We start from the raw sequence: 14887 nt of genomic DNA on the forward strand, positions 1-14887 counted from the left end.
CAACAACCATGTGCCCAAGTTAGCATCAGTGTTCTCATTCTGAGTTTAGTCATACCTACCAACAACCATGTGCCCAGGTTAGCATCAGTGTTCTCATTCTGAGTTTAGTCATACCTACCAACAACCATGTGCCCAGGTTAGCATCAGTGTTCTCATTCTGAGTTTAGTCATACCTACCAACAACCATGTGCCCAGGTTAGCATCAGTGTTCTCATTCTGAGTTTAGTCATACCTACCAACAACCATGTGCCCAGGTTAGCATCAGTGTTCTCATTCTGAGTTTAGTCATACCTACCAACAACCATGTGCCCAGGTTAGCATCAGTGTTCTCATTCTGAGTTTAGTCATACCTACCAACAACCATGTGCCCAGGTTAGCATCAGTGTTCTCATTCTGAGTTTAGTCATACCTACCAACAACCATGTGCCCAGGTTAGCATCAGTGTTCTCATTCTGAGTTTAGTCAGATCATACCTACCAACAACCATGTGCCCAGGTTAGCATCAGTGTTCTCATTCTGAGTTTAGTCATACCTACCAACAACCATGTGCCCAGGTTAGCATCAGTGTTCTTATTCTGAGTTTAGTCATACCACGAAAACAACACGTGCTTTTGGTGTTGAACAACTGACTTCTTAGATTGATGAAAGGTTGCTTTATTAGTGGGTAACAGTTGCATGTTCTTTATCAATTTCAGTACTGAAGCAAAGGCTTGAACTGTTCTGATGACTACATTTTACATTGGAGAAATTCATGAAGCAAGGATTCAAAGTACTTCCCGCCAAAGAATCGACTGGACATTTGTGACGTGGAACAACAAACACATGAAATTCATCCCTGTTGTCAACTTCAAAGTACGACACATGCTGTTGGGTGGCTGGAACAATGGGGTGCTTACGTTTCCAACATGCTCACATTACCTGCACGTCCCAAAATGGGCATTTTTACGATAACGTTTTGTCTAAATTCATTTTATGGTGACTATAAAATATATACGTGTAATAATATATATTTCGTTACTTTGATGTCGACCTTATGGTTTCATCCATAACTTTTTAAAAAGATCACTCACTTCATTGACATTGCGGCAAACATTTAATTTTAATGTTTGTGATTCAGAACACATCAAATCCCGTTTTAACTAAAACTAGGTAATTGATTGGAATCCATTCCAATCCCGGCTACAGCCTCCCTCTGTAGCTTAAACAAACTGAATTGTTTACCAGGAATTTTTTTTAAAAGAGTTTTCTGTCTCACCAGAATCTAGTATCAGATACCCACGACTGAAAGTGGGTAGGCCCTACATTCTAGTTTTACCGTAGCCTGTACCATGTCATTCACAATTCTCTTCAGTCGGAATAAATGTCAGGATAAAATGTAGTTCTTTATACCAAATCATTCACAATTCTCTTCAGTCGGAATAAATGTCAGGATAAAATGTAGTTCTTTATACCAAGTCATTCACTATTCTCTTCAGTCGGAATAAATTTCAAAAGAAAATGTAGTTCTTTATACCAAGTCATTCACAATTCTCTTCAGTCGGAATAAATGTCAAAAGAAAATGTACTTCTTTATACCATGTCATTCACAATTCTCTTCAGTCGGAATAAATGTCAAAAGAAAATGTAGTTCTTTATACCAAGTCATTCACTATTCTCTTCACTCGCAATACGTGCACAGAGAATGCTAAATGCAGTTTTCATCTCCGCGTATTTCACAACCGTATGATAAAACGGGGACATGTTTAATTTCGCACCCAGCTGCCGTGAAATAAATATCTTCATGACTTTTTCTTCGACAGAGGGGTGGGGGAGGGAGGGTGAATGCGGGGGGCTGGGGGGGGGGATGTGCACGGGGTGGGGGGGGGGGTAGTGTGTTCTCTTCTGGAGTTTCTGGAATATGGACAATTTTGTCCGCGTTTCCTCTGCTGTGTTACTCTCCCATGTCAAATTTGTATTGAAGGAGAAGATAACGTTGTTACAGAGCGTTTATAATGGTTTGGTCATTCTGCTTTTTCAAGCGCATTAAACACTGATGACAGGCAAGAAGAACAAGCCTTTCCGTGACGCGAGTTTTAATTACGTCACATCCAATGACGTCATCTGTCTAGCCTTCCCCCCCCCCCCCCCCCAATTCTGTCTGTCTCCTCTCCATTGCCCACTGCCTGACCGACGACGCTGCACACTGGTCTTCGATTTCTCCACCTGATGTCCAGTCCACGTCTACCAGGGTCCAGTCTGTTGTCGTCATTGGACGAAGACGATGAGGGACCAGGGGTTGACTGAGAGGGAGTGGAGGACACGGTGGGATGATCGTCAGGGCAGATGACTAAGGGAAGTGCAGGTGATGTTGGAAACATCACAGAAATATTCGGCTATAGGCTAGAAGCCTTTTGCCCTCGTAATAGTATCCATTTATGTGCTTTTGGATCACTATATAGTGAACTGGTCCAAGGTTTAATCAGGCGTAGTGTATACTACATTTATTTCTGACTCAATAAAGATTTAAATCGATGGAAAATACATGGTCCTTAAAAGTTTTGTCAATTTGGTTTTCGAAGGTGTTTACTGATGGTGGATTGATGGTGTCAAAGGAAAGGTTATTCCACAGGCTAATGATACGGTTAGTAAAAAAAAGAAATTGTGGAACTGGTTAGTGACAAAGTTTGTCTTGTTAAGTTTGAAGTTGTGCCCTCGAGTCTTACCAAATTTAGCCAAGGTGAATAGGGAAGAGGTAGTGCAGGGATCGTAAACATGAGCACCCCATTGTTCCAGCCAACCCGACACAGCTTGTGTCGTACTTTGATGCTAAGAGCAGGATCGCACTTCATGTAGTTGCTCCACGTCAGAAGTTTCCAGAGGATTCTTTGGCGGGAAGTACTCGAAACCCCATGTTTCATGAATTTCACCTTCTCATGTAAAATCTTCTCATCAGATTAGTTGAAGCCTTCGCTGCATTACTAACATTGATGAAGAACATTTGTTACCCACTAACAAAGCAACCTTTTATCAGTCTAAGAAGCCAGTTGTTCAACACCAAAAGCGCGTGTCCTTTTCGTGGTATGACAAAACAGAATGAGTGGAAGAAGTGAAGATGAAGATTCGATGGGGACATAAAAAGGCCGAGAGGTCTAGGCAGATGACTGCCAGTCCCTATACTACTACTACTACAACTACAACTACTACTACTACTAAGAATTGTGATGCTAAATTGGGCACATCGGTTTTTGGTAAATTGGGCAGGGTGTTCACGTTTGCATAGAAGCGTGTTTGTGCGACTTTGTCTATGTGTACAAGATATCACACGACAGATGATATTAACCAGTCTATTAGTCTGTCTATGTGTACAAGGTATCACACGACATATGATATTAACAAGTCTATTAGTCTGTCTATGTGTACAAGGTATCACACGACATTATATTAACAAGTCTGTTAGTCTGTCTATGTGTACAATGTATCACACGACATGATATTAACAAGTCTGTTAGTCTGTCTATGTGTACAATGTATCACACGACAGATGATATTAACAAGTCTGTTAGTCTGTCTATGTGTACAATGTATCACACGACAGATGATATTAACTAGTCTGTTAGTCTGTCTCTGTGTACAAGGTATCACACGATAGATGATATTAACCAGTCTATTAGTCTGTCTGCCCACCCTGTTGTATGGCTCCGAAACCTGGGTCACCTACCGGCACCACATACGACTGCTTGATCGCTTTCACCAGCGCTGCCTTCGCACCATCCTCAGCATCAACTGGAGTGACTACATCACAAATGTCGAGGTCCTGGAGCAGGCAAAGACTATCAGCATCGAGGCAGTGCTGCTAAAGACCCAGCTACGTTGGGCAGGGCACGTGTCCAGGATGGAGGACCACCGCCTGCCCAAGATCGCGCTGTATGGCGAACTGTCCACTGGCCACCGTGACAGAGGAGCACCCAAGAAGAGATACAAAGACTCCTTGAAGAAAGCTCTCGGTGCCTGTCACATTGACCATCGCCAGTGGTCCGCAGTAGCAGCTGATCGAGAGACCTGGCGACGCACCATCCACCAAGCTGTCTCCTCCTTCGAAAACAACCGCAGGGCCAGCCTTGAGGACAAACGCAGAAGGAGGAAGAACCACGACGCTGCAGCCGCGAACCCAGACCAGACTTTCCCTTGCAACCGCTGCGGCCGACTCTGCTTTTCCCGCATTGGCCTTGTCAGCCATGAGCGTGCCTGCATCAGACGTGGACAACGCCCTTCCTAGATCTTCGTCAGCGAAGCCAGGCCATGATGATGAGTCTGTCTGTGTGTACAATGTATCACACGACAGATGATATTAACCAGTCTATTAGTCTGTCTATGTGTACAAGGTATCACACGACAGATGATATTAACCAGTCTATTAGTCTGTCTATGTGTACAATGTATCACACCATGACAGATGATATTAACAAGTCTATTAGTCTGTCTGTGTGTACAAGGTATCACACGACAGATGATATTAACCAGTCTATTAGTCTGTCTATGATATTAACAAGTCTGTTAGTCTGTCTATGTGTACAATGTATCACACGACAGATGATATTAACAAGTCTATTAGTCTGTCTATGTATACTATGTATCACACCATGACAGATGATATTAACGTCTATTAGTCTTGCAGTTTGTCTCCCTGACACACTTAGACTATTTTGTACATGACATCTTTTTTTTTCTTTTTCTTTTTTCGTTTAGTTTTGTATCTGACTCTTCTTTTGTCCACGTGACCGCTACGTCATGGCGCTTCTATGTCTGCACACAGAAAAATGTGACATGTTTCATTTTGCCGTTGATTTGTTCAGTTTTCAATGGCAGTAGTTTAGGCGCATGACAGTCATGAAGGTATTTCTAATAACCCAGCTCATGTTTCATACACCGAGTGCTCAAGTTAGCTGCACGTTATGGTCAATTGAGCTTTTCTTCAAAGTTAAAACATATTCCGTTTTATTTCTTGTTTTGCAAGTTACTGAAAAAATGAACCTTTGAATACCTGAAATATATTGTGTTCTTTGTTTGCTGAAATCTCATCCGTGCATTTTTGTGTCGTAGTTGCTGATTTAATCATGTTCCAAGTTAAGGTGCTCAGATTTGCATCAGTTCCCCGAAACTATACTGGAAGCGAAGTGAAGTCCGATCATGTGGACTTCAGAAAGTGAATCGGGTCAGAGACTATGATGATGTGCACGATGCAGCTCACGAACTGAATTGATGGCAAAAATAATCATGGCAGCAGTTGACACTGTGGACAATTTGAATAAGAAACAAGAGAGGCAAGGCCTTCAAGACTCACTTGTGATAAATGAAGTCCCCTATCATTAATTACAGAGTAATTTCCCTTTTTTACTGTCTGCACCAAAACGTTTGCAACATAAATAAAAATTCCATGCTTAGCAAAAGAAGTTCCTGTTTGAACAAAAAAGGATAATAATGACTCCTCTTGTTGTTGTGTCAGAATAAGAGGTCAAAGTGCCAAGTTTAGAGAATACAAAAAATATAAATATAACAGTAAATGCAGTTTGTATATAATTAGGCTTCTCTTTTTATTTTTTTGTGCCCATCCCAGAGGTGCAATATTGTTTTAAACAAGATGACTGGAAAAAAACTGAATTTTTCCTATTTTTATGCCTAATTTGGTGTCAACTGACAAAGTATTTGCAGAGAAAATGTCTATGTTAAAGTTTACCACGGACACACAGACACACACACACACACACGGACACACACACACACACACACACACACACACACACACACACACACACACACACACACAGAGACAACCGAACACCGGGTTAAAACATAGACTCACTTTGTTTACACAAGTGAGTCAAAAATGATACTAAGCCAATACACACACACACACACACAAGCATGCATGCAATACACGCACAAACACTTCTTTTCACTGGCAACAAGCATCACTACAGTATTTTGCACTGCTTGAAAACGTCTAGTCCCTACTTTGAGTCCCTGTGAGTCCTGCCAGAAGAATGAAGTGATAGCCCATTCATGACAGAAGGAAAGAGAGAACCCTTGTGCTTCATGGATTAGGTATGGCCGAGCGTTAGACGATGGTCTGACATGTGATCGACAATTTCTGATTCTGATATTTTTGGATCACATGAAAGACCATTTAAATCTCCAGTAACAAGATTAAAGTTTTCACAAAACATGGTAGGTCAGCTGATGAATCACCCACTTTTAACGATTTAACAGGAACGTGATTTCTTTTAGATGGGATAACTTTACGTATGTTTGTTCTTGTTCATCCAAACTTTTACAGCCTAACACAACACGACTCGACGTTTCTTTCTGCTTTCAGAGGTCATTTTCCTCCATATGAAGGCTATAGAGTAGAGTTCAGAAACGTCAGCAAAGAAATGATAGCTTTAGTAAAATATTCAGATGAGTTCAGCCAGCCCTCTCGTATAGATAGTGAACAGAAGGGGACGAAGCGGCGATCCCTGTGGAACACCACTCTAGAGCAGAGCAGCAGTTGAGAGAGACAGACCAGCGTTAGTCAAGAACGTGCTGCTGGGATCTGGAAGACAGGAACAATGAGAACCAACCGAGACCAGTTCCTTTTCGACATGTGTGTCTTTATTCTGTCTACTTTGAACTAAACCCAGATAAAATTGTGTCAAAGGCAGCACTCAAATCTAGCAGGACAAGAACTGCATTCTTCCCACTGTCAGCCGTCATCAAGAGGTCATTCACCATGCGAACAAGAGCCGTTTCGGTACTGAGGCCACATCTGTATTGCGTGCTTGACTGAAATCTTAAAATGTAAACTGGTGACATTGAGATGAACCTGCAACTGTTCAACGAAAACCACTTCAAGGACCTCAGAAAGATTAGGCAGGTTTGACACAGGACAGTATTAGAAAAACAAAACAAAAAAAACCGAGACAAATAAAGGAGGAAAAATCAGGATTGAGACTGTGTTTTTTGTTGTTATTTTGCCTTAAACCCTTGACAGCAACTTTTTTTTTTCTTTTTGCTTTTCTTTTCCTTGTCTTCCCTGTACCTCAGTTTGGTTTCTGGAAACTAAAAAAACAAAGAAAGACTTTTACCCACCCAAAACAAACTGACTCGTGTGTCCTCTCCTCAGACACGCAATCCACGGCGCCTTCGCCTGCCGCCTCTGGGGGAAGAAGCAGCGATGAGAAGAGTGGTGGAGGAGGAGCTGGAGGAGGAGGAGGAGATGGGAGGAAGACGCAGACTGTCTCGGGCGGTGGTGGGGGGCCAGGAGTGGGAGGGGGAGGGGGAGGAGGGCGCCCCACCAAACTGCCCTCGTGCAGCCTGCCGGTCAACATGACTCCCTGCTTCTTCGTTGGGGGCGGCAACGGGACGGCGCTGTGAGTGGGGTGTATCCATTGTTGTTACTGTTGTTGTTACTGTTGTTGTTACTGTTGTTGTTGTTGTTACTGTTGTTGTTACTGTTGTTGTTGTTGTTACTGTTGTTGTTGTTGTTGTTGTTACTGTTGTTGTTGTTACTGTTGTTGCTGTTACTGTTGCTGTTGTTACTGTTGTTGTTACTGTTGTTGTTGTTACTGTTGTTGCTGTTACTGTTGCTGTTGTTACTGTTGTTGTTGTTGTTACTGTTGTTGTTACTGTTGTTGTTACTGTTGCTGTTGTTACTGTTGTTGTTACTGTTGTTGTTGTTACTCTTGTTGTTACTGTTGTTGTTGTTACTGTTGCTGTTGTTACTGTTGTGGTTACTGTTGCTGTTGTTACTCTTGTTGTTACTGCTGTTGTTACTGTTGCTGTTGTTACTGTTGCTGTTGTTACTGTTGTTGTTGTTACTGTTGTTGTTACTGCTGTTGTTACTGTTGTTGTTGTTGTTGTTACTGCTGCTGTTGTTACTGTTGTTGTTACTGTTACTGTTGTTGTTGTTACTGTTATTGTTGTTACTGTTGTTACTGTTGTTGTTACTGTTGTTGTTGCTGTTGTTGTTATTGTTGTTGTTACTGCTGCTGTTGTTACTGCTGCTGTTGTTGTTGTTACTGCTGCTGTTACTGTTGTTGTTGTTACTGCTGTTGTTGCTACTGTTATTGTTGTTGCTGTTGTTACTGTTGTTTGTACTGCTGCTCCTGTTGTTGTTGTTACTGTTGTTGCTGTTGTTGATACTGTTGTTGTTGTTACTGTTGTGACTTTTGTAACTGTTGTTGTTACTGATGTTGTTGTTACTGCTACTGTTGCTGTTGTTGTTACTGTTGTTGTTGCTGTTACTGTTGTTGTTGTTGTTACTGTTGCTGTTGTTGTTACTGTTGTTGTTGCTAATGTTGTTGTTGTTACTGCTGTTGTTGTTACTGTTATTGTTGCTGCTGTTGTTACTGTTGTTGTTACTGCTGCTCCTGTTGTTGTTACTGTTGTTATTGTTGTTGCTGTTGTTGATACTGTGGTTGTTGTTATTGTTGTTGTTACTGCTGTTGTTGTTGTTGTTACTGTTGTTGTTACTGCTGTTGTTGTTGTTGTTACTGCTGTTGTTTTTACTGTTACTGTTGTTGTTGTTACTGTTGTTATTATTGTTGTTGTTACTGCTAATGTTGTTGTCACTGTTGTTGCTGTTGTTGTTAATGCTGTTGTTATTGTTACTGTTGTTGTTACTGTTGCTGTTGTTACTGTTGTTGTTGTTGTTGTTACTGTTGTTGTTGTTGTTGTTGTTGTTACTGCTATTTTTGTTCCTGTTGTTACTGTTGTTGTTGTTACTGTTGTTGCTGTTGTTACTGTTGTTGTTACTGTTGTTACTGTTGTTGTTGTTACTGTTGTTGTTGTTACTGTTGTTGCTGTTGTTACTGTTGTTGTTGTTACTGTTGTTGTTGCTGTTGTTACTGTTGTTGCTACTGTTGTTGCTGTTGTTACTGTTGTTCTTGCTGTTGTTACTGTTGCTGCTGTCACTGTTGTTGTTGTTGTTACTGTTTCTGTTGTTACTGTTGTTGTTGTTGTTACAGTTGTTGTTGTTGTTACTGTGGGGGGCTGCAGGGGGCCAGGGGGAGTATGAGGTGGCCAGTGGGTGGTTCGGGGCCAGGGGGGGTATGAGGTGGCCAGTGGGTGGTTCGGGGCCAGGGGGGGTATGAGGTGGCCAGTGGGTGGTTCGGGGCCAGGGGGTGTATGAGGTGGCCAGTGGGTGGTTCGGGGCCAGGGGGGGTATGAGGTGGCCAGTGGGTGGTTCGGGGCCAGGGGGAGTATGAGGTGGCCAGTGGGTGGTTCGGGGCCAGGGGGAGTATGAGGTGGCCAGTGGGTGGTTCGGGGCCAGGGGGGGTATGAGGTGGCCAGTGGGTGGTTCGGGGCCAGGGGGAGTATGAGGTGGCCAGTGGGTGGTTCGGGGCCAGGGGGAGTATGAGGTGGCCAGTGGGTGGTTCGGGGCCAGGGGGTGTATGAGGTGGCCAGTGGGTGGTTCGGGGCCAGGGGGAGTATGAGGTGGCCAGTGGGTGGTTCGGGAACGGAAGTTCAATCTTCTTTATGGACAGCGGTAATGGGAAGGTTTTGAGTAATCTGGTGTGTGTGTGTACGTACTTTAGTGTGTGTTTGTGTGTGTTCGTGACGACGATGATAACTTCTGAGACGTTGTCTCGAAAGAAATAATGAATGAAATAATAAACAACTAAATTAATTCATAAAAGCGACTTTTGATGCTGTTACTATTACGTAAGTTTGCTGTGTCAGTGTCATACCCTTGCTGTGGAAGGCAAGATAATGACAGAACCATTGAACAAGGAAATCCTTCATTTTCTCAACACCGTTACAGTTTTGATGGCTTGCCTATTTCCATTGCAGAAAATGACTCTTTTTAGGATAAAAAATGAAACCTTTTGAAACAAAGATTTGCTCATGCTAAGGCGCTAGCTGACTGCGAAACGGAACGGGTCTAGGTAAGGTAAAGCTTTCCTGTCAATAGAGAGAAAATTATGGCAAAGTATTTTGCTGTACTGAGGAGTTAAGGAGGGGGGGGGGGGGGGGCGGGTTGTAATAGGAGACCAGTCTGTTCACAGTGCCAACGAAACAGTACAATGTGTACATAAGGTACCGTGTGTATATATACCTATATCATTATGAAAACACAAAAGTGGACAAAAAGCCTTATGTGGCTGCCGATGGCAGAAAACGGCTGCACGTGTATGTGAAAGATGTTTGTTGAGCCGAGTGCACTTGTGGTCTGGTGTGGCGGCTTAGAATGATGTGTTGCTGTTTCGCTCGTTCTGTTTTTTTGTTTTTTGTTTTTTTTCTGCCCTGTAATTGTCAGTGACGTCATTGCATGTAGCCCCAGTACTGTCTTAGAAACCACTTTCTAACTATTGAATTTTTTTTTTCTTTTCTCAAGGCCTGACTAAGCGCGTTGGGTTACACTGCTGGTCAGGCAGATGTGGTGTAGTGTATATGGATTTGTCCGAACGCAGTGACGCCTCCTTGAGCTACTGAAACTGAAACTGAAACTTATCTATTGTTTTATTGATTGATTGACTCTTTTATTCTTTAATTATTCTAGTCTTTCTTTATATATTTATATGATTATTTAAATTTCTATTGATTATTTTGTTCATTCATTCATTTGTTTATTCACCGATCTGTTCATTTATTTATGTATCTGTCCATGTACCTGTTCATTTTATTATCTGTGTAGTGTGTGTTTACACAGACCTGAAGAGTACCTTGTTGGTGTTTGATTATAACCATAGCGACACCAACCCGTGGACAGGAATGCAGGCCAGTGATCTAAAAATAGGGTTCAGCTCAGTGCTTGCCGGTCGGCACTCAAAAGAAAGACGCACACAGGCCGACAATAGTTGACCCGGTGTAGCAGCCTAACCATACCCACCCCCTTGTATTTTTACCCCGGATCAAATCTGCGTAGCTAACTCAGATCAATCCCGAAGTCTGTGTCAGACTAGGTATGGGATTAACCCCCCCCCCTCCCCCGGGCATAAACTTCTACCAAAAACAGCCGAGTGGTTAAAGCGTTGGACTTTCAGTCGTAGGGTCCCGGGTTCGAATCTCGGTAATGCCGACGCCTGGTGGGTGAAAGGTGGGGATTTTTCTGATCTCCCAGGTCAACAGATGAGCAGCCCTGCGAGTACCTGAACCCCCGTTAGTGTGTACACGCACGCAGAAGATCAAAATACATACGCACGTTAAAGATCTTGTAATCCATGTCGGGGTTTGGTGGGTTATGGAAAGAAGAACATACTCAGCAATGCAACCCCCCCGCACCCTCCCCGAAAATAGAGTATGGTTGCCTATATGGCGAGGTAAATAAAAACAAAACGGCCATACACGTAAAATGTTACGTGTCCCAAATGACTCCGTGTTTGTGAAGCGCTTAGGGCTTGGTCTCCGACCGAGGGTAGGCGCTGTATAAGTATCCGTTATCATCATCCTAATGACGAGCGCAATAGCCGAGTGGTTAAAGCGTTGGACTGTCAATCTGAGGGTCCCGGGTTCGAATCACGGTGACGGCGCCTGGTGGGTAAAAGGTGGACATTTTTATGATCTCCCAGGTCAACATATGTGCCTGAACCCCCTTCGTGTGAATATGCAAGCAGAACATCAAATACGCACGTTAAAGATCCTGTAATCCATGTCAGCGTTCGGTGGGTTATGGAAACAAGAACATACCAAGCATGCACACCCCCGAAAACGGAGTATGGCTGCCGACATGGCGGGGTAAAAACGGTCATACACGTAAAAGCCCACTCGCGTGCATACGAGTGAACGCAGAAGAAGAAGAAGAAGATCATCCTAATTTTGGGAGTGGAACTTGTGATGACTGGCTTCCAAGTCGCTTGGACTACCACTGAGCCACACTGCCCCCCCCCCCCCCCCCCTGACTGATCACTGATTGGTTGGTTGATTGGATTGACTGCTTGGTTTTACGTGGGGTGGAGAAGCCTTTGTTTGACCTGACTGACTGATTGGTTGGTTGACTGCTTGGTTTTACGCAGGTGAAAAAAGGCTCAGTTAGACCTGACTGATTGATTGATTGATTGTTTTCACGCAGGGTAGAGAAGCCTCTGTGGAACCTGATTGATTGATTAATTAATTGATTGCGTACTTGTTTTGGTTTTGTTTTTATGCGGGTTGAGAAGTTTTTGCTAGACCTGACTGATTGATTGATTGGTTGATTGACTGGTTTTACGCAGGGTCGGAGAAGGCTCTGCTGGACCTGATGACTAATTGATTGATCAGTTGTGACGGGTGGACTGACTGGGGTGGTGTGTTTGACCCAGGGTGGAGAAGCCTCTGCTGGACCCGATGACTAATTGATTGATCAGTTGTGACGGGTGGACTGACTGGGGTGGTGGGTTTGACCCAGGGTGGAGAAGCCTCAGCTGGACCTGATGACTAATTGATTGATCAGTTGTGACGGGTGGACTGACTCGGGTGGTGGGTTTGACCCAGGGTGGAGAAGCCTCAGCTGGACCTGATGACTAATTGATTGATCAGTTGTGACGGGTGGACTGACTAGGGTGGTGGGTTTGACCCAGGGTGGAGAAGGCTCTGCTGGACCTGATGACTAATTGATTGATCAGTTGTGACGGGTGGACTGACTGGGGTGGGGTGTTTGACCCAGGGTGGAGAAGGCTCAGCTGGACCTGATGACTAATTGATTGATCAGTTGTGACGGGTGGACTGACTGGGGTGGTGGGTTTGACCCAGGGTGGAGAAGCCTCAGCTGGACCTGATGACTAATTGATTGATCAGTTGTGAAGGGTGGACTGACTAGGGTGGCGGGTTTGACCCAGGGTGGAGAAGGCTCTGCTTGACCTGATGACTAATTGATTGATCAGTGTGTGACGGGTGGACTGACTGGGGTGGGGTGTTTGACCCAGGGTGGAGAAGCCTCAGCTGGACCTGATGACTAATTGATTGATCAGTTGTGACGGGTGGACTGACTGGGGTGGTGGGTTTGACCCAGGGTGGAGAAGGCTCTGCTGGACCTGATGACTAATTGATTGATCAGTTGTGACGGGTGGACTGACTGGGGTGGTGGGTTTGACCCAGGGTGGAGAAGGCTCAGCTGGACCTGATGACTAATTGATTGATCAGTTGTGACGGGTGGACTGACTGGGGTGGTGGGTTTGACCCAGGGTGGAGAAGCCTCAGCTGGACCTGATGACTAATTGATTGATCAGTTGTGACGGGTGGACTGACTGGGGTGGTGGGTTTGACCCAGGGTGGAGAAGGCTCAGCTGGACCTGATGACTAATTGATTGATCAGTTGTGACGGGTGGACTGACTCGGGTGGTGGGTTTGGCCCAGGGTGGAGAAGCCTCTGCTGGAGATGGGGTGGAGACGCATCACGGAAAGAACGGACGACAGGTTCCGCCTCAAGTGGACGGAGTGCAAGAGTAAAATCAACTATGCCGCTTTCAGGGAGGGTGGGTGACTTCCTCTGTCTGTCTGTCTGTCTTTCTGTGTGTGTGTGTGTGTGTGTGTGTGTGTTGTGTAGTGTAGTGTGTGGTGTTGTGTAGTGTAGTGTAGTGTGTGTTGTGTAGTGTATATGTGTGTGTGTGTGTAGTGTAGTGTAGTGAATTGTTTGTGTGTGTGTAGTATGGTATCGTGTAATGTAGTGTGTGTGTGTCTGCGTGTGTGTAGTGTAATGTAGTGTGTGTATGTTTGTGTGTGTGTGTATGTAGTGTAATGTAGTGCCTGTGTGTGTGTGTGTGTGTGTAGTGTAATGTGTGTGTGTGTAGTGTAGTATCGTGTAATGTAGTGTGTGTCTGTGTGTGTGTAGTGTAATGTAGTTTGTGTGTGTAGTGTAATGTAGTGTGTGTGTAGTGTAATGTAGTGTAGTATAGTGTAATGTAGTGTGTGTGTGTGTGACAGGAGTCGAGCGTTGAGGTCCTTGACTGTACAATCATTCTTTCGTTTTTGTTTTTGGGGTTTGTTTTTTTGTTGTTTGTTGTTGGTTTTGTTTTTTTGTTTTGTTTTGTTTGTTTGTTGTTGTTGTTTTGTCAGAATCGATGATTTTAAAAGTTCCGCAACGATCCACTGTATGACTGTATTGGAGAAATAATGTTCCTGTTTCCATGCCCATAAGGTTATGACAGCTTCGTAAAAATACATATATTTTAAAAAAAGATATCAAAAGGAGGTGTGTGACAGAAAGTGGGAGAATATTGGTGGGGGATAAAAGTCCTTTCAGAGACTGCAATTAGGGAGGGTGTGTGTGAATAGAATAGAACAGAATAGAATACGTTTTAATGTCGTTAAAACCCTAAGGTTTATAAGACACAAGAACATTCTGTCTCTGTCCCCCCAAGCTGTTCAGTTAAATGGATGCAATGTTCCAACTTAAAAAAAACAAAACTGTTCGCAACCTTGGTGTTTACGTAGACCAGACTCTATCTTTTGAACGGTAGATTTCCTCAATCTGTCAGATATGTTACCTTGAGTTTCGTAGAATAGGCTCTGTTCAGCCTGTCTCAAGATGCAACAAAAACCTTTGTCTGTTCCCTGGTCCTACCTAGGCTTGACTACTGTAATTTACTCGCTGGATGCCCCCAACTACTTGTAATCCAGACTTCAGAGAGTCCAAAACCATGCTGCACAGCATATCTTCCGTTCTTCCACATTTGCTCATATCACTCCTCTCTTTCACTCCCTCCACTGGCTACCTATTGAGAAAAGAATAGAGTACAAACTCTCTCTCCTGTGCTGCAGATTTATGATTGGCATGTCTCCTCCTTACTTTTCTGAGCTGCTGCATTACTGCTCTCCATCTCGCCGACTCCGGTCATCAGGTGATGACCGTCTCTTAAAATTTCCCTCCTTCAGAACCAGATCACATGGATAACGCACTTTCTCTTTCCAGGCTTCCTCGGCATGGAACTCACTTCCGTTTCCTGTCCGTCCT

At 43.9% G+C, this 14887-nt stretch overlaps 1 protein-coding gene across 2 annotated transcripts in view; it reads left to right on the forward strand.

The window, feature by feature from the left end:
• LOC143301837 (protein polyglycylase TTLL10-like) overlaps window positions 1-14887 on the forward strand; it is a 47996-nt gene that overhangs the window by 3376 nt on the left and 29733 nt on the right. For both annotated transcript variants that reach the window (XM_076616255.1, XM_076616254.1), the window contains exons 2-3: window positions 7142-7388; window positions 13291-13409. In XM_076616255.1, the coding sequence (XP_076472370.1) occupies window positions 7142-7388; window positions 13291-13409 (366 nt within the window). The remainder of the gene's footprint in view (window positions 1-7141; window positions 7389-13290; window positions 13410-14887) is intronic.

The sequence above is a fragment of the Babylonia areolata genome, chromosome 28 (genome assembly GCF_041734735.1).
Source record: "Babylonia areolata isolate BAREFJ2019XMU chromosome 28, ASM4173473v1, whole genome shotgun sequence".
Taxonomy (NCBI): Eukaryota; Metazoa; Mollusca; class Gastropoda; order Neogastropoda; family Buccinidae; genus Babylonia; species Babylonia areolata.